This window comes from Dreissena polymorpha, chromosome 1, assembly GCF_020536995.1.
Source record: "Dreissena polymorpha isolate Duluth1 chromosome 1, UMN_Dpol_1.0, whole genome shotgun sequence".
Lineage (NCBI taxonomy): Eukaryota > Metazoa > Mollusca > Bivalvia > Myida > Dreissenidae > Dreissena > Dreissena polymorpha.
This window is the reverse complement of record NC_068355.1, coordinates 144,889,162-144,910,578: the sequence shown is the minus strand read 5'-3', so window position 1 is coordinate 144,910,578 and position 21,417 is coordinate 144,889,162. Positions and strand designations below refer to the sequence as shown.

Below are 21,417 nucleotides of genomic sequence, written 5' to 3'. Positions count from 1 at the left end.
CTAATGTGCATGCGTGTGCGACTGTGGTAGAATGTAACATTATGTGTTTAATATTATGTGTTATATATTTTTTCCGCCAAACGACGTAACGTTTATGTATGAAGTAAACGTCACTTCCTTTATATTTTTTTTTATATATTTACTACTGATGAAGGCTATGGCCGAAACATGTTTGGTATTTAAAAAAAAGTAACGTGTTTGTCCCGTGTTTGTACTGATTATTTTATTGAAAACAAATACGAAACACATACTGTGCCAGCTTTGACGTGTTCGTTATGAAATTACTTTATAGCATTTGATTTACGTTACCATAAGCAGAAAGTTACATGTATATTCCCCGTTAATTTCTTATGTTGGTTTAAGGGTTGTTGCTGCAGTTTTGCTGATTTTTTCCATCTAATAGATTATGTCCATAACTTAATATTTAAGATATATATACATATACTATATGAAAAATGAAATAAAAACATATGGTCACCGGCCTTGTTTTGATTTTATTCACCATTATAGACCATGTACTTTTTCAATTAACCTGAAAAATCTCTAATTGCGTAAAAATAATTAATAACCTATGAAATTGGCAACATGTAGATATTATATAAGCTAAGATACATCATATACCATTCAATTAAACCACACACTACCGATTAAATGGAGTAACCAAGTTAAATTTTAAGAAATTAATTTTTATAATTTTTATGTCAACCAAAAAACGTAATTTTTTACTATTGTAATCACATAAATGAAATTTAAATTTTTTTGTCCAATAGAATTCTGCAAAACTGCTCAAATATGTTCATCTACGTATTATCATCATAAAATACAAATAAAAAAGGGGGGTCACCGTACTTTTAACAGATATTTTTTTAACTATCCCTATCGTCTACGTCAAATTTCATAAAATACAGCAATTAGGCAAAACCCAAGTACTGGTATATAGATTTTTAGAAATATGCATAAACATTAGAAATTGTTTACAATCTTAACTTGGATCACAACAGCTAACCAAAAGACATTAATAACAAACAATATTTATTCACAAACATAATACCATACAATACATACAAACTCGACCTTAATCATTAATAACTTACATGTACTTTTTCACAGATTTCGGCATATTTTGAAGTTTGTGATTAAATGCTTTAAATTCATAAATGTAAACAACAGGAATAAAGAGCTCCAGTATAAAACAAGAATGAAATTAAAGAAAGACAAAAAAGTTAAAAAAAAAAGTTACCCCACCTGGGATCGAAACACTGACAATTGTATATACTAGGTCATTTCTAATGATACTGATAACAAAAATATTGAATTGTGATAATAGCATCATCGGGGTTGCTATAAATATATCCTCGGTTAAATAAACTGCCGAAATAACCCTTAAGACTGGACTGTCAATTTGTTTATTTCCTTTTATACTTGTAACTATGCATTTTGAATTTACCACTCTATAATTGTTTTTACAATAGCCGATTTTCGCAATTACCTATTTTCGAGGTACATAGAAGTTTCTATTTTGTAAATTGCGGTCACTTTTGGTATGAAATAATATAAAACTGATATAATCTAATCATGACAATATTATAATCAAATGACAACTGGCACTGACTCTGAGGCATTTGACTACAGGAGACAATTACTCGTCACTCTCATATGCGTTTCGGTGCAGTAAGGCAACAATTTGTCATATAGTTCCTGAAGTATGAAGCGCTATTGTCCAGGCCTACAAAGTCGAAGTGTTCACCGTTCCTGTGACACCCGATGAGTGGAGATCTATATCCCAGGAATTTGATGACATGTGGAATTTGTCACATGCTGTTGCGGCTCTAGACGGAAAGCATGTTGCTATCAGCAAGCCACCAAACACTGGTTCCCTGTACCACAACTATAAGGGATTTTACAGTATCCCTCTCCTTGCATTAGTAGATGCCCAGTATCGTTTCATATGGATCGAAGTCGGTGGAGTTGGACATATGTTTGATGCCCAAATCTATAATGACTCCCAACTTTGTGAACTTCTTGAAAAGTCTGGAATAGGTTTCATTTGGGATACTGGCCAAGAGGTTTAGGTGTTTTCTTGGAACTTTGGAGCAGGGACCAGACACAGGTAGGTCTACCTTTGTTACCTTTAGAACATTTTCATAATACGTTGATATTTATCAGTGACGGATTTAGTGTAATCAAGACACATGTTGGACCCTTGGCATTTGGCAGATACTGCAGAGTTAAAATAGCGAGATAATTTATCTTTAGCGTCTTATTTGTAGAAAATCCGTTTGTGATTGAATTTCAATCATTTTCATTACAATTATAACGCTTCGCTTTGCAATTTTTTTTAAAACTTTTCGTCAGTTCGATATAAAAACCAGCTAATTAAAGCATGGCATTTTAAACAAATTTACAGTGCGAGACATAATTGAAGGTGCCGTCGTTCTTCATAATCTTTTCAGAAAGGCAACAGTCATCACAGATATCGAGGTGGACCATGGGGATGAAACACACAATTTGGTACCTGGCAACTGGAGAGATGATGTTCAGTGGCAGGATGTATATGAAACACCTGAGGGAAGGAACAGAGATACTCTAGATGCAAAACAACAACGTGCGTATCTTAAACGATACTTCATCACCAATTCTGGTGCTGTAGAGTGGCAGGAAATAATTATCAATCCATATTGAAAGACACAAATTTACAAAAATACTTCACAGACGTTCTATATAAACAGTGCTTTAACTGTGTCTTTTGTAGAATCAAAGCAATCTGATACAAAAACATGGAATAGATCTTTGTGTATTGACTAACCTTGTTAAATGTTAAATTATAAATCACAAAAGCTTTTAATGTCATGACTTACAATATCCACGTCGACATTAAAATTCACAATTATGTTAAAACTGTAAAGATAAGTAAAGTAGCCTTAAATGATATCGGTATTAATGCAATTTTATCTTGTGAAAACGAATTAAAACTTTTCGCACGCTTTCATCGTTATAACGTAATATTTATGCAGTAAGGAAGGTTGTTTCAGAAAAAAATCAGGTTTGCTCAGAAAAAATAACAAATGCTATGTCATTACAGCTTTAGTACAAACAATATAATAGTATGTTTTTCATGAAATTTTTATTACGCATATACAAAAAATCAACACATTTTTACAAAGAAATATTGTGTAGTAACGAAATCGTAATATGTTTCACAGGAAAGACTTTGTAAACACCAAAACATCATTTAACGGGTGTCGTAATAGCAGGACTTTAAGATGCAATTTTATTTACAGAATGATTGTACAACAAATCAAGGTAAAACAATATAAAGTCTGGACTTATTTATATTTTGTCAAATCAAGATTTCTTAATTTTTGAATAGGAATAATCTTGGAAAAATTGTCAAACAAAATGCTATTGACGTTCAAATCTCTGTCCATTTCATAATGCATGAATGTCAATTTAAAACTAATTTCAGACTTATGATTAACAACAAGACGCAAACCAAAACTCGAGATAAACAAAATACATACACGTCAGTTTGCATGTGTGTCTTTGAGAACATTATTACAAAATAAAACACAAAACAATCCAGTTGCCAATTTCAAGCATAATTTCTTAATCAGTGAAGTAAAAACGTTACTGGGCCTTCTCACATTCCTTGGGCTTGTCCTGTTGCTGGGTATCTGTACCACTGCAATGTAAGAGTCAGAGTTGAGCATCTGGCTGTACGATATTTCTTGCCCTTCGGCGGACGATGTTGATAGCGGCTGAGTTGACGAAGATCACTGCGGTCGTTGCTGATTTCTACTTTCTGGCGATGGAAAGGCAATGTTCATATCTGGAAACTGTTGCTGCACCTTAGGTCGATCCATTGAGTCCCATTTATCGGGTGAGTTGGTCACATGAGACGGCCACTGTGAGGGTGGTGGTTGCCACTGCCTGAGCGCAGGTTCCCTTGGATAACCGGCCGGACGCTGTACGGGAGGCTCTCTGGACGCAGTCATAGGAAGCTGGCTTCCCTGGCCAGTTTGCTGTGTTTCAACGACGCAGATCTGGTGCGTTTCTGCTTCGGTCTGTCATTCGTGCAACGTCCCTATATTTCTGGCTTCTGCTTTTCGTCCCATAGCCGGAGGGAGATTTCGAAGACTACCATCAACGTAGTAACCAAACGCATTAGCTGGATGTGTTATATTATGTCGCTTGCTCAGAAATGTCTGCAATAGACCCATAAGGGAATCTGGACTAGCACCAGCGGGTGGAGCGTCTTCTGAGACATTAGGAGTTTCTTCTATAGGATAAGGATTACCGGATGTTGTGGCAGATGGAAAAAGTTGTAGTCGTGCTTGGAATCTGGCAACGGTCCTTCTAGGCATCTGAGCGATGTGCTCCGAAAGGAATTTGGAGTGGTGTTAAATCCAACTTTATAAAAAAGTAATAATAATATAATTATTAAATAAACAGATGATGACTTGGTGGCTGCTTTCTTCAGTTTACCAAGTTTAGTGCGCATGCTCTCATACCACGTCTTCAATTCACTAGGGCTGCGGTTTATCTTTGTGGCCTTCTCCACCCAGAGCCTGTCTTTGTAACCTGTCATCCTCTTTGAGTAGGTAATTTGATTTTGATGGAGGAAGTCAATTATGAGCTCTTTTCCTTCTTTTGTAAAATTTGTTATGACCCTAGGGGTTGTTCTCTTCCTAGCACATGCACCTCCTTCTGCTTCTTATTCTTCCTCATTTTTAAGGGGCGGATCAACAGGAGCAGTGGGTTCTTCTTGATCGTGCGGTGTTAGGCATGTACTTTCAGGTTGCTCCTCAAATTGAGCGTCCTTTGCAGCGCGGGGAGCCATTGAGCACTTTCTTGGTGGCATTATACTGATCGAGTGTTCAGACTGAAATGAAAGTTTCCTGAATAGCACGGCTTTTATATACTCACTTTCACCGCGCGAATCGGGTCAGACAGTAAAACAACTCAACTTGCCGTAACGCATCTTCCTGCAAAACACAACACACCGTAACGGGTCGGAATAAACACGTAACAAAACGGCTGTCAATTATTCTAGCTTGCCGTGGTAATCTTGACAAAACGTAACAAAACGTAACAAAACTTGATAGAAACTTAACATGTCGGGGAAGGAATAGGATTCCCGTCAGAATATTTTTCAGAACAATGGACAGAAAATCTATTACAATGATTATTATAATAAATATAATATTTACTTAAATACTGAATCATGCAACTATTTATAAATGTACACCACAATGTGTTGAGGATGAATGTCAGTATACTTTGGCACGTAGGTGTATCGTTTAACATTATTTACTTTCTAGAAGGATACAAACACAGAAAGAACAGAAATACTACACATTTTCAAACTAGAATAAAGTATCTCTTTCTTTAACGTGAAGGCAAAAGAACTGATTAATGTTCGCTTAAAATGTCGTTTCAAGTATGAAGTTGATAAACATGTACAATACATGTGTACCTGTTTCGTTTCAGAAATTGTCAATGCTTTTGCACGAAATATTTCTATTATTTTCAGAATACAACATTGACTTACTTTCATTTGGTGTGTGTATTATCTTAATTTGAAATAAAACAACGCATACAATAATTAAGAAGAAAGTTTTAATCCAATGCTTTTATCCGTTGAGAAAAATATTCCATGTCGTGAATAACCGACCAGAACCGGTATCGTTGGCAAAAGGTTAGTCCCGAATTTGTCTACCCGTAAATCCGATTCGTTTTTTGAACCCGTTTGATGCCTCAGTCGTAAATAATCCTGTCGCCGGCCGATGTGTACGATCTCCAGGCATCGGGAGGAGTGGACATGTCGGAGCCGTTGGCCGTCCGATGAGTGACACATTTTAATACCTCAGTCACAAATAGAGACCGATCGCCGTCCGATCAACGTGTATTATGACGAGCTCCTTACGGCGTCCGTCAGTCATCGTGAAGACGCCCTCCGGCAATCAGACGGTCGCCGGTCGATGTACATGTCTCTGGGAAATACCTTGATTTTTGCCGATACATGTACACTGAATTCGATGTCGGGCGACGGCCGGGCGATAACCATGCGTTGATCTTCTGATCTTTTTTCGAGCTCAACTCGATATCTTCCTGGTCCCAACGTCGGGTAAAATTTTTAGTAAGACTTAAAATTAATCGAGACATCCCAGATTACTCAACACAACTCAACTCAGTTTATTAGGTAAATAAAGGCCGTTGACCCAAAATACACAGTATTTGACACAAAAGATAACACGTGTTTGTAGTTGCGAACACATTATCTTAATTCTAAAATATATCAACATATTACATTGTGTTCATGTTAGAATTAAAATATTTCAGCGTATTCAATTTTGTTTAAAAGATGATACACATACAAAACATAATTTTAATAGTATGGCATTATCTGTTTTGCTCATCAGATTATAAAAGTCATGAACAGTATTTCCACCCATATACCAGTTATATAGAAATTCTCTACGGACAACGTCATATTTACTACATTGAAAAAACGCATGGTATTCACGATCAATAAAAGATAAATTATTTTCGTTAAAACAAAAATTACAAATTCTCAAATTATATGCAAAATGCAACTGCCTACCAACTTCAATATCTAATTTGTGATTTGAGCACCTGAACTTTGCAAAGGCTATCTGATATTTCAGCGGAATTTCAAACTGCAAATACCTTCCGGTGTTAAGTAGAGATTTATAGTTCTTATAATGGTTACCTCTAGATGCATTGCTTATGTCATTGTGCCAATTTTGGGTGACGCAATCAATTATACGCTGACGAAAATTGCATACAAATAAATCTACGTTGCCAACATCCTGAGAGATCCAGACGAACCCGAAACCGAAACCATGCTATCAAAAAGTAAAAAGAGTTCTTTAATAGGGAAGTTTCCAAAAGTGCCTTTATAACTATACATTGAGAATATTGCTTTTTGAGCTTGTAAACTCAGTTTTTCTTGCGCCGCGTTCCACGATACTATGGGTGTAAACAATAATTCCATATTTTTATAAGCGGAGGTGGTATCTATTTTCGTAACACGACATGTCCAGCGCTCGTAATTTTTTAAAAGTCCGCCATTTCTAAAAACAATTATTTCAGTTTTATCTAAGTTAATCTCCATTCCCGTGTTTATGCAAAATTGATAAACAACGTTTAAGTGTTGTTTAAGTTAAAAGGCCGTTTCCGCACAGCTAGCAATATCGTTCACAAACATGGCATAACATGTAAGGTATTTCATTTGAAAACAAATTCTAGACCCACATGTATCATGTAGCATTACTGATTATTCATCTATAAATAGAGCAAATATGAAAGAACTGGTCTTGTCCCCTCTGACGGGTACCAATATTTCATTGAAAAAACTCTGATATAGTAATTCGACAATTGGTTTTATATATTATGTCCTTAAACGCAGGAATAGAGTGAGTAGAACATATTGTTAAATACGTTAATGAATTTACCTTTAAGTCCCTTTCTGTTAAGTGCTTAAAACATTAAATTGTGGTTTATTTTATCAAATGCCTTTCTAAAGCCTATGCATAAGCAATATATTCTATCCCCCTTTTTGACAAATATTTTTGAGCCATCGCTTGAAGGCAAAACAAATTATCTATAGCTGAATAATCGACCCGAGACCCTGCTTGAGATTCATCAAATTTATTGTTTTCTTCCGCCCATTCATATAATAGATTATTAAATATACCGGAAAATATTTAGTACATTATATTAGTTAAAGAGATTCCACGAAAATTTCCAAGAATATGTGAAGGTCTAGATTTGAGTATTACATTCTGACAAAAAGTTTTAGGAAAATAACCAGAATCAAAAATTCGATTTAAAAGTAATACAAATAAAGGTGTTATATTGTTTAATGAATTTTTATGAAACTCAACTGGTTTTCCATCTATGCCACTGCTTTTATTATTTAGTAAATTACGAATTTGAAATTCGACTTCTGCGATTGTAAACGGCTCATTTAACAAAATCACATCATCGTGTATCGCATCTGTGTTATTGTTTGCATCAATGCTCGGCGCTTGATTGCTGTATACTAAACTACGAAAGTAGTCATGCCATTCATTAGCCTCGATAGCAGTTGTAATGTTGTATTGCTGTTTGGCTTGCTTATTTTTTTCCAAATGAAAATCGGATTGTTTCGATTCTGGAGTAGTTCCGCTCTATTTTTTCTTTGTAACTCAAAAATTTTGCAATAATTTGTAAATATATTTCTACGATCCATATATTCATTCAGATCAGGTGCTAAATTTGAAGCTCGAAATTTTCGTAAATATGTGTATTTTTGTTTCTTAACATTATCACAGTTTTCATCCCACCAAAGTGGCTGTAATGATCGTTTATAGTAACAAAAGCATATTTTTTGCCTGCCTCGTAATATACAGCGTAAATTGTGTCAATAGCCGCTTCAATATTTGTAGCAATTAGATTCCTTACTATATTATAATTTTCATTCAAGAGCGTATTTATATTAACGCGAAAGGCATAAGCAAAGCTTTCTTGCCATTTATATTTATTTACGCGCGATACTTCTTTTATTATTATCAAAATCTTTGCGGTTGTTATTCATATGTTCCAAGTTTATTCGACAGTTAATTGGACAATGATCAGACCTGAGCGGTCAAGTTCTTTGAAGTCAATTATTTTCGTAAGTAATTATGATGAAGCAATAATGTAATCTACAACACTTGCCCCTTCGTTTGGAAAACATGTGAAATGCCCTTCCTTATCGTTCGCGAATCTTCCATTTTGGAAATGTACATCAAACACACAGCATAAATTGACTAACGATTTTCCAAAATTATTTCCCTTTAAGTTATCTCTATTTGCGCTTTGCATATCAAAATCACTGCCTCCATAATATATTTCCCCAAATATATCATGTAAATCATTGCAAGGTATCAAATCTAAGTAATCTTGCGTTCTAGAATTCAAGTCTCTAGATAAGAAAAATTGAGCATCGGTAATTGTAAATTTTAGCTGTTCTAAGTAAGAAAACATACAATGAATACTATTCTTCTCATCTGTCAGGTTATTGGTGACACTTCTGGAGAGATATATTAAGTGTAATACATAATGACATCTTTTGATTAAAAAAAGTTAGAAAATTATCAGTACAAAACAACCCAATCATTAAAATTAGTATTAATACGTGAGATTATATTTAACGTCTGTAAATGGTTAAAAAAAACACATATGCCTCCACTGTTAAGTATACTGTTTGGATTTAACTCTATAACATGATCATAACATGTGTAGGATTATAATAGTGAATTAAATTCACTACACCCTTTCCTCAAATTTCACATAGACTAATAATATCAAATAAAGTAAAATAAGTTTTGAATTCTAGATTGGTTATGTGTTTACGTAAGCATGAAATATTCCAGCTAGCGATATTTATATCGAGCAATCTCTACGTGCTGTCATTGTTTGTTGAGTAACGACCAAAATTCCTAGTCCATGAATGAAGTGTCGGCATCATCGCGAGAGCTTATATCATTTCTGGTTGGTGGGTTCTCATCATTGGGTTGGATGCGCTCACTTACGTCATCATTCACGTGGTGGATCACGTTGTTTACATCCAATCGGTGATTTGAAGCATTATTGTTGTCTGATTGACCACCCGGTATCCCACGTGCAGGACAATGTCGAGTTATAGGTCGCCGGGTACCAATAGGAACAATTGACTGTGTAATGTCTTTGTATTTGTACACTTGGTCATTCACAATTAATTTATCATTACGTATGACGGCATAGTTATAATTTCTCTTACACCATACGCTCTCCGAGACTTTGTCTATGCTTACGTATTTCGTCGCTGAAGTCCTGTTGAACAGAGTGTGACCTATTATGTTGTAACTGCCTATCCGCCCGTCCTAAAGTCAGTTCACAGTCTTTAAATCGTGTAAATCGTACCATGATTGTACATATGCTTGGGTCAAGAGATTTTATGCGGTGTGCACGATCGATTCCGAGCGTATCTGCTTCGTCTCCTAAATTCAATGTATCTTTTAGAAATGCGCGTCCCTGTCTTTCCGAAACCTCCTAGTTTTCATATAAATATCAGTCTATACCGTTAAAGCGAAGATTGTTTCGACGGGATTGATTTACAATCTGATCTAACTTATTCTTCATTTGTGACACGTCTTCCCGTAGTTATGTATTATCACTCCTAAACCGGTCATTGTCTTGCTTTAATTCGCTGATTGTTGAAAATATTGAATTAATGTAAGTACTTATACCGCCGTTTTCTGTAACTAAGCGTTCATTTTGTTTATCAAGGTCGGTTTTCATTATTCTTAGAAAAGTAAACATTTCAGAATCCTTACTGGAATGAATGGTTGACCTAATTGTTTTGAGTAGTCCCGCTGTTATTAAAGGATCGTGGCGATGGCGACAGTTGAGAAAGGGCGTAAGGTGAACTTGTCCGCTGCCTCGTCACAACGCCGTCTAATGTATTGTGTCGAGGGGTTGTAGCTTAAGAGATGTTACATAATTACCCGGTGTTCGTTCGATTATCGGTCGGGCACAATTCTGATGAGCGGGAAAATACGTCGGACGGTGATCGATCTCTATTTGTGACTGAGGTATAAGCTCTACAAGCGACATAAAAATTAAAGTACATTGCGGTTCTAATGCAATAACGAATCGTATCTATAACCGTCGTTTTACTTCATTGCATTTCGTGAACACACGTTTTTCTTTAAATAAATTGTAACACACATATCATCATATATTAAATACTTGTGAACACAATTTAGATGTACATATACCATTGTCCTGATATATTTGTGAGCATGAATCATATTACATACATGTATTATGATACGTATGCAGGTCAATGTATACAAGAACCTATTCGTCTTTTTACCACTCTATATTTATCCATTGACACAGTTTAGAACTAAGTGGACATGGTAATAGTTTAACTGTTTTAATTAAAACCTATTTATTTAAGCCTCAGGCTTCTTGAAACGCTCTCGAGTCCGAGACTTGGTAATAACCCGTTCTTGGTGCCTTTGTCTGAGATATAGATGGAGCGGAGGTGAAACCGTAACGTTCCGGTCACCATATCCACTAGGCTACGGAGACCATGGGGTCTTGTTATGCTAATAGTAACGATACTTTGTGGAGGAGAGCATTGGTCGCTTGTGCACTGGTGACTTTTGATGGTAACAGTAGCGATTAGCTGTATAGTAAAACTTGGCTGTTTGGGCGATTAGTTTTGTTCAACATTGAGAACCATTGTTGTATTTTGAGAATAAGGAGACGCAGAAATTTAAGTCCGACATTTATTAAACAGTATAAACTGTATGTACTTTTTACAGTCCCCATTGTATGCTGTATACTATTACTTCTATTCGTTTATAGAATGTAGATCGTATTGTGTTGCTTTTTACTTTAGTTGTTTGCCATAAAGGGAGACAAAATGTACTTTCATGTGGACTTGTGCTATCAAACAGATTTTCTATTTGTTTAATGCAGATGAGTACTCTTTTCATATAAGGTATTTTCGAACTCGTATAATGTCTATATTCTCACTAGTCCAGCGTTATCCGGTTAAAAATTAACATTCTAGCTCCAGGTGATCACATTATAATCAACTTCGCTGCTTCACCCTTACACAAGATGCAACACACTATGGCCGTTTTGCTTTCGTATGTTTTTGACCCAGGTAAGTTAAAAGGCATACGCTAACATGAAAAGTTTGACGAAACATTATAAAATTTGAACGGTGGATCAGTGTTCGAAATGATTAATTGAATAGATAAATTGCGTTCATCTTGACTGCACAGTACATACTATTATTCCGAAAAACCAACGTTACATGTATATGATTAAAATTCGATCGACAAGACAAGCCTTGCCGTGAATGCATTTTTTCATGAGATATATTTCAGTACACACTGACAAAAACATAAGATTATTTATACACATTACACGGATATTACTTAGTTATACATGTGCCCCATATGCGAATCCAATAGTTTAACTACATGTTCGTTTTTTGGCATTAATATCTACGATTTAACCCGAACTTACTTTAAATTGTGTGAAAGGGACTGGGGGAGTAAATAACATGTACTTAAATGTCCAAATTGTCCTTCGTTACATTGTACATATTACAAAATCATTGCTCACATTTATATTCCATTAATTATATTCATCTTTCTCAATTATAATGTGAAAAGAAGAAGAATAAACCAAAAAAAAACATTTGGTAGAAAAAAATGTCTTCTGTAAAAAAATCACCCTTGGATCTCAACTGGCAGAGTGATTGGCGATTTATGATATGATATATGCGATATTAGTCTTCTTGTTTTAGCAAATCATTTCCCATAGGGTATTGATATTTTGAATCATCTAGTGGTTATGTACAAAGTTTGTTCAAATTATGCCACTTAGATCAAAACTGGTCACGCCCTTTAGATCAACGCTCTTTAGATCACACATTTTATACAGAATTAGATAGGTAAATAACGAAACCCCAAAGCACACGACATAACTTATAGTTATTCAGAAACGCCGTTTAAATGCCGTTCTATTGAGCAAAACACATTACTTAGTTCAACAGATTTTCCGATCCAGATGTTCATTGGCATGAAAAGTAACATAAAAAATATACGTGTTAGATTAAGAAGGTTCCTTAAGTTTCTATCAAAACAAAAACTACCAATATAAACAAATACATTAATGTTAGAACACTCTCCCTTAAAAACAAATGTTGTATAATCAAGTAAATAAGCATTGAATACAATAAACCTCTATCAAACCATTTCTAAATTATATTGATGGCGATAATCGACAATAGCATGAGACAAATTTGCATTTATACATAAAACAAAAAATGGCACAACCATTATAAAGCAGGTGTCGATAACATTTTTGAATGATATGTTTATAAAAATCATACATCGTTTCTGATGTAACACAAGATTTCAGCGAGCAGCTCTTATGTGTTAGTCAATGATTTCAAATCAGAAGAGACGCTATATTGTCAGAGAACAAAAAACACTTTTGATATGTATTTGATGCTAAATTTTGTATCTCAAAGTTTCAAGTGAACTTCTTTAAGATGGTTGACTATTCATTGAATTTATTACTAAACTTATGGGTGATTTTGAATGAGAAGCGACGTTGATGTTGAAGTTACTTAGTTAATTTCAGACGATGACGTCGAACCTTGAAAGATAATGAAAATTGACCTGCATTAGTTGTAGACACTACAGCAAATAAATATACTGTGTACATGGGCATAGATGTCTGTAGATATTCCGTTCTTTAAACGAAAAGGTCGTTAAATCTGAAAGTTAATTGGCAAGCGTGTGATGTTCTTGCTGGCACTCTACTGTAATTTCAGTATCACCAAAAATCATGCGAACCTTACCTAACCGTTTGGTCCCACTTCCGGCAAGTGGTACTCCAATACAGCCAATTTTCTGGCATCCGACATCGGTTGTAAATTTGGGATTGTTGTCACTAGTAGCAAATATGTTCACACTCATAGATTTCTGATCATCGAATACTGGTGTATATGATGCTTCCTTCTGTACTTGGCCGACAACAAGCTTATCTCCGACTTCAACAAGTTTAGAGAAAATATTTTCACACCAATTGTAACCATCTTTGTATATTTTACGTTTAGACAAAGGATGCTCTCCGTCGATTAATATTATTGCTACATCTATACCTTAGTATACTTTAAAACGCGCTCGGTAATGGCCATGGGAGAATGACCATATATGACTGCACCCTTCAGAACTGCAAGCCCTGCATCGGGATGAACGATGATTTTCAGATGCGAATACCGCTGTTTGATGGATTCTTTGAGAAGCATGCACTCGGAGTATCCCCCAACCATCAAAATGGCCTTCACGCCTCTGCATTCTACCTTTCGTAGCAAATAAGAAACATGTTCGATGATTTGCTTCAAAGATGTGCTAAAGAACGAACGCATGATATCTGCATCCAATCGAATTTTATCCCCGGCAAGCGTAACCTATGATCAAAATCATACTATAATTTAAAAAAAAAAATCTTAGTTCTTGAATATTGGTGGGTAGAGATAAAAATAATACATAGGCATTTTTGACGTCGTTCAGCATATTTGTTTCAAGAAGACGTATTCTGTAACTTGCGTTATTTGATGTGGGTGTGGGCAAAATCTCACCGTACTTGTACGGACATCATACAAATATCTACAATCAAATAAGTTTAGAAATGGCGATATCGAAGTGAACTTCGTCACCTTAGGCTATTCAAGGATTTTTCATCCATTTCGCCTACCTTTGTTCCATAACCCAAACTTTGCAGTTTGTCTTTTTAATGCCATTCCGGTACATCTTTCACATGATTAGTCAGTGACATTGGCACTTTGATGGTTATTTTACCGGGCTTTGAAGTGTCAGTAGCTCTCTTCTTTATTTCAAAATCACGAAGAAGTTCAATATAGTCTTCCATATTCTCATCTTTAAATTTTTGCATCGTCTTTTCATCTAAACACGCATATGAAGTATTTAAGAACAAACACATGCAAACACATCATCATATAAAATGATAATACACTCAAAACTAGTATGGTATTGTGTACCTTTTTTTTTTCAAGAAATTCCATAAATGCTGCATCAACTTTCGTTCCACCCCAGTCACCTCCAGTCGCCTTGTGGACCTCTTTAAGGGTCCCTTCTGCACACACTTCATGGACCGTAATATCAATAGTTCCACCTGCAATATGTGAGGTATATGTTGATATGATCCGTTTTTAATGATTTCGGCTTCCTTTGTTTGTAGAAATCAATCATACTATAAAGCAAATTATTTCAACTGCATTTTTTACGATTACGTATTGTATGTTTAAAATGTTCATGTAAGATGAATTTTAGAAATATTCATTTTGAATTCTAATTTTCTAAAGATTATTATTTAAGCTAAAAACGCCGACCATTAAATCTTTCATGACAAATCCCAGGTGAACAATTATTGATTTTAAAGGATGCAAACAAAATCACAATACTTGAATGGGACATTCTAATTTTAGATTATAAGCGGGGCTTAAATAACGTTTAATACCTCTGGCTGCCGAGGAACTTGTGAGGCAGCCTTTTAGGTGCATTAGATTTAATGGACATTTTAACATGCTTGGGGAGGCAAATTTATTATGACGTTTTATAGTGCAGAACATCAAATTTAGGTGTCCTAACAACTTTTAAACATCAATTTCAGTTTTTGCAGAACCTTCAAATTGGTGCGATATTGTGATATTTTAAACATGTATAAGTTCTATTAAACAAATATTCGTGTAATGATACTGTTCTGAGCACGTAATGGGTTTGAAACGGGACGTGTGGGATCTTATAAATCATCAATAAATGTCCATGGTATAAAAATGAATATAGTGTAAAAGTGCTTATTAATTTGGTACCAAACAAAAATTATAACACGAGTTTTGGGGATTGCACCTCCTGCATCCAGAACTAAATATTTCTTTCCAGCCTTCAGTGTTGAAATACTGGAATCCCCATCCTTCTTGACAGGAAGATGTCTGCAGTACAGTGAGGCTGCTTCTGGCTCAAGTGCAAGGGTCAGCTTGTCTGATGATATCCCGGCCTAAATCGAATCGATCAATACAACTGAACATAATTATTGATATTATTTTGGTTGTTTCTTTAAATTAATAATCAAAGTAAAAATGATTTTCGAATGCCACAGAGGAAGTCGTTTATAAATAGTCATCAAACGAATAGAATGCATTGAATTCATAGTATTTATATGCTCGTGTGTTCTGTTAAGTAATGGGCATTAACAACTATTATTTTCTCATTATGTTTGCATAAAAGGAACTTATACATAAGTATGAACCATTATGTCAGTTGTTACACTTCAGGATATTTCAATGCATACCTGTTCAGCAGCCAATATCATAAACTGTTTTGCTGAATCATCCAGATTGCAGGCACGGTCAGAACCCAGTGAATATCGTCCTCTTTCAATCCTGATACTTGACTCTCAGATTTCTCGAACAGATTATCTTTCATGAATCTATTGTTATTAAAAATACATATAAAGTTCACAAGGTGGTGAAGCATACAAGATAATGCGAGATAACTGCAACACAATATTCAGCGACCCAAATAAAATATACTTTACTTACTTGATCGACAGGGACAACACTGTCAACGCTCGGAGCTCTCGGCCACATTCGTCTTCTAAGACTGTTTCTTTATGAATTGACTAGATATAAATAAAACGAACACGGCTTTATGATGGCTATATTGGTCTGTTAATTGCGTTTTCTATCATTTATATATGTTTGAAGTGAATATAAGACAAGATCAAACAATATATAAAATAGCGAAACCCGAATGTTTTCAATGACTTAATAAGACCAATAAATAAATACATTGTTCATAAAAAAAAACACTTCATTTAAAATACAACTGTATACAACTAATATTGCACCATGTTTATATGTTGCTTCTATAGCTTTACCTTCTTCCACAATGCCATTTTGAACCTTCGAAAGTAGTACCATTTTTTGTGTTCATTGTTTTCGCTCAATTCACTACAGCGACTTTCTGCATCGTATGCAAACACCTCAAGGGTCTTTCCGTCTGGTTTGATCAATATACACGTAGGACCTAGACAAATCATGATTTAATTTATTAGTTTATGTCCATATATAGAAGCCGAGTATTCATTTCATTTATTAATAAGGTTGATAGGTTTTTTTTACAAAGACTTTGTTTTGGTATTTATAAACACGGGAATAGTTCGGCACTTTATATAAAAGAAAAAATAATTTAGAAAGAACAAGATTTGTGCTCGCTTATGAATGTTGGGAGCCATCAAAATAGGTATCTAAACACGCCCAGAGATATCCCCGGCAGAGAAACTCTCGTCACGATCCAAAAATCCTTGTTGCAAATGACTATATGTCTGTGATAAGGAGGACAAAACATAAAACAGCACAACCCATAAACACAAAATTTAAACTAAGTCAACCCATTTTTTAAGACAATACACTATGTATGAGTAGGGAAACTGGACTGCTTCAAATAAACAAGTACCACTAGTGTAAACATATATAGCATAAACTTGTTATAGTATAATCTTACATTACGTCTTCAATAACAAATATTGTTTCAGTTAGTTCCGAATAATTATAAAGAACAGTTTATACATGATTGTATCATTTAATGAAGAAAGCTGGCCACCAGTCCATGTTTTAGCTGACACGTTGATCGGGTCCCGTTCGAAAACGTGTTTAAATGAAAACGCCCAGCCTGAGTAGGTCGTCCCAAAATCTATGGCAGCAACCACTAAAGCTTTTCCTTTTGAAGCCTATTTCGAACATAAAATAACTAAATACAGTTGGAGATAAAGAGCAATGCTTCGACATCCCGAAAACGCCAAATGTGGCACATTCACTTCCGGATTCTAGTGAACGACAGATTTAAGGAAAAACAAGTATAATTATAAAATATAAACTGTCTGTGGCGTCGTTATGTGCAGGCAGGGACAAATTATCTTTTAGGTTTATCCAGAACAACACACATAACATAACCATGGGGCAGAGCTGTTTCAATGCTTTACTGTTATCAAGGGACACATCGACTTGAATCGGAAGAAAGTATTATTATGTAGTCTAAAAATCCCCCGTTGCTTGTAACTTATTGTTCCATTGTCCACATGATTATGATCTCTTGTTTGTTTGTATTTTATAGAACGTCACATGCGTTATTCTTTTAAAAAATGCATGTATATATCACAGCAGCGCCGTACTCATATCTCGGACAAAGGTAATGTTAAACCTTTTATATATCCCGCCCTCCCCAACCGAAATTTCTAGATGCGCCTTTGTATGCATATCATAATACAAAATCGATATAAATATTTTCATACTTGTGCATTCATACGGGTAGGCTGTCGTCCAGATTCCAACAGACTGGATAAATGTTCTCTCAAATTTCTCTCGGGGAGTCGACGTGTTCCCGAGGCCCCCACATGGGAAAGTCTCTGTTCCAGTTCCAACAAATAGGAAGGGCGTTTTTCTGAACCACTCGAACGGTTCTAGTTGTACATATTTATGAAACAAATTCCAAACAAAATCAATAGCGTACCATGTTAAGAGTAAAGCACATCCTTAAGACTGGTGACGTGAAGATTTTTCTAGGCGGAAGTAAATTAAACCCATAATACTCCTAGTAAATTATTTATTTCACATAACATGCGTTTTTGTTATTTTATATCATATTTGATTTCTTAAATAAAACAGACAATGAATTGATATAAATAATTTTAATAAAACTCTAGCGCGAACTAGTTGTTTGAATATTTCAATCTCTAACAAATAGTTTTTGGAAACAAAGACTGATTAAAAATAGATACAATTTCAACAATGTTTACCAAAACGTTTACCTGGTTCCCCAAAATAATGCATTATTAAAAATTAGCTTTGACCTTAAATTTGGACCTAGGGACCTTTAAGTTAATTTTTCAAACCTTATATTGACCTTTAACCTAACATGATACTATCACAAACTCGTAACATAAAGCGGATCACTTCCTCAAAGTCATTTCAAAGTAAATAATTATTGGATAAAGTCATTCTTCGGACAAAGTGTCACTTACAAATTTCCTAAAAATGTCATTTGACCATGCTTGTGGCATTGGACTTTGACATCTAGACTAAGATCTTGCCAGCGACACTCCGTCTCATTATGATGATCACGTACGGCGGGTTAAATGAAAACCCATTTATTTGTTCTAGAACTTAAATTGTGACATCGACATTGAAACTTGTTCTTGTGCGAAACACTTTGGTCAATCATGCTGATTACTTCTGCATTTTATTTGAAAATCAATGTATGCTGGACAAAGTTATGCTCATGACCAAGTTTTAAGTGCAAGTTATCCATCCGCCTCACGCCAGCCCGCTTCGATGGTTCAATAAAACGGACATTTTTCACAAACGGGCGTATACAATCGCAACACATCATATTTTAAATATTATGAACATTTTCCTTTATAATTTGAAATAATGTTCAATAGTTTAATAGTGGTTAATCATAAGATTTGGGTTTCCTTTACCAAAGCATATTGGATGCATGGAACTATATCAATTAAATAAACATCATGATAAACAGAAGAGGATTGATTTTGATGTTCCTATCATAAGTATTATATATGTTTAAACATAGGAAAGTAATAATTAAGTGTATGTGTAATTTACAAGTTGATTTACATGTACCACTAGAAACACTTTCAGTACTTGAAAAATGACACAATTATTTAAAATTGATATTCGGAATGCATTAACTTACAAAATGTATGCGTGGTATCATTTTTTTCTTATCAAGATTATTAACCAAGCGAAGCGGCAGACAAAACCTGAAGTATCAAATGATACGATATATGTTGTTTAAGTGCGAATTTAATATGCAATTCTTATGGAACTATTCGTATTTTACTTTTAATATTTAATTAAACGAATTATAAAAAAGCAAGTGTTTTTTCAGAAATAAATCATTCGTTCTTATGCTTGTCATTTTTAGTGAAAAATTTCATTAAAACCAAAACGAAACAAAACAATAAAACACCATACAATTTTGTGTATCAGTCACGAACCTCGTAGCATACGGGCTACTGAAAGCGGAATTAAAATTGTTCTTAGTACGAAATGTAAACTTTTTTCCTAAATTTGAAACCATTGTCGTCTTTCATGGTATGTGTGTTTGTCATTATTAAGGTCAGTTTCAGTTCCGATTATGATTTTTTCGGGAATAGTAACCTACATATCGAAAAAGACGGTAATTAGCTAATACAGTATTATATTTTCATAACTAATTTCCCTATATTTTGTTTTCATAAGTATTTATTTATAGGCTTTTATTAATTATTAATATGTATATAAACGCTCTAGAAAATAAATATATTTTTATTTTATAAAATTTTGCCCTCATGATAGTGGGAAAATTAGAGGTAAAACGTGCACCAACTACCGCTTTACGCCTACGCACTATCGATACATATTGTGAATGCGTGAACTAAAGTGACTACACAAAAGTTGCTGGTTAAAATTTACAAAATTCTGCTATAAGACGGATTTTTGTGTCAAGAAATTTATATGCACGGGAATATATGAGGATTAATGTGAGAATATTTCCAAGCGGGATATTAACAATACGCCCATTGGGTCATTGTCGACCTGAAATGGCCCACAAGTCAATCGGGGTGACTAGAAGCCGATTTGTGTCACCCTAGGGTGACTTCAAGCTGATTTATGTCACCACGACATGAATCGGCTTAAAGTCGCCCCAGGGTGACATGAATAGGCTTCTAGTCAACCCCGGGTGACTTCAAGCCATTTCAGGTCGACAATGGCCAAATGCGCTACACACATTGGGTCATTGTCGACCTGAAATGGCTTGAAGTCACCCGAGGGTGACTAGAAGCCGATTCATGTCACCCTGGGGTGACTAGAAGCCGATTCATGTCACCCTGGGGTGATATGAAGCCAATTCTAGTCACCCGGGGGTGACTAGCGTCGGCTTGAAGTCACCCCAGGATGACAAGAATCGGCTTCTAGTCACCCCCGGGTGACCTCAAGCCATTTCAGGTCGACAATGACCCATTGAGCTAACAATACTTGTGAGTAATTTAACTTTTTCAGTGATTTTCTCCTCATGTACAAATATTTATATTTAGTAAACAATATACGGCAACCAGTAACGTGACAAATCTTTTTTTATTAGACGATAGAAAATTACCGTATTATCGGATTATATTATTCGTACTATGGCGAACAATAGTGACGGTTGCAAAAAGGGTTTACCGTTAGATTCCCTAACCCACATATTGTCCGATGACGCCTCCACACCACCACACGGAGGAGATTACGATGATGATGCTATACAACAGCCGGAAGCCGGTATCAGCCGCACGAAACCAGAAACATTTCAACCGGAAGAGAGGCAAAAGGAACCAAAAACATATCCGAACTTGGCATTTCTGATATACATAATTCGGCAGAGGACGAGTCGATGTCCCAGTCTATAATATCTGGTACTCCAGTATCATGCGTGCAAAAGAAAGGACGTACCGGACGTGCAACTAGAAGTAAACAATACTCAAAGGCTAGTCATATTACTGCGTCACAAACCAGCAAACCGAAACCCCAAAAAGACGACGTTCCGAACCAGAGCCGCAGTCACCGGAACCGCCCGGCATTTCCATCCGAAACATAACTGAGAACGAGTCGTCGGTGATGGCTATTAACAATCTGTCCGAGCAGATGAGAATCAGCATTGACGTTCTATCATTTCATATTGGTTAGCTTGAGACAAACTTCGAGAAAACTATAAAACACGTGTACATAATGCA

The 21,417-nt window shown here is 35.3% G+C and overlaps 1 protein-coding gene across 1 annotated transcript in view; it reads right to left on the bottom strand.

Moving 5' to 3' along the window:
• Positions 1–9,488: 9,488 nt before the first annotated feature.
• The window catches only part of LOC127855840 (heat shock 70 kDa protein 12A-like), a 34,937-nt gene continuing 23,008 nt past the window's right edge, over positions 9,489–21,417 (bottom strand). Inside the window, exons 11-17 of the mRNA XM_052391761.1 lie at positions 17,938–18,105; positions 16,525–16,646; positions 15,495–15,642; positions 14,627–14,760; positions 13,789–14,035; positions 13,429–13,615; positions 9,489–9,861 (exon numbers count right to left, since the gene is read on the bottom strand). Coding sequence (XP_052247721.1) covers positions 9,489–9,861; positions 13,429–13,615; positions 13,789–14,035; positions 14,627–14,760; positions 15,495–15,642; positions 16,525–16,646; positions 17,938–18,105 — 1,379 coding nt within the window. The remainder of the gene's footprint in view (positions 9,862–13,428; positions 13,616–13,788; positions 14,036–14,626; positions 14,761–15,494; positions 15,643–16,524; positions 16,647–17,937; positions 18,106–21,417) is intronic.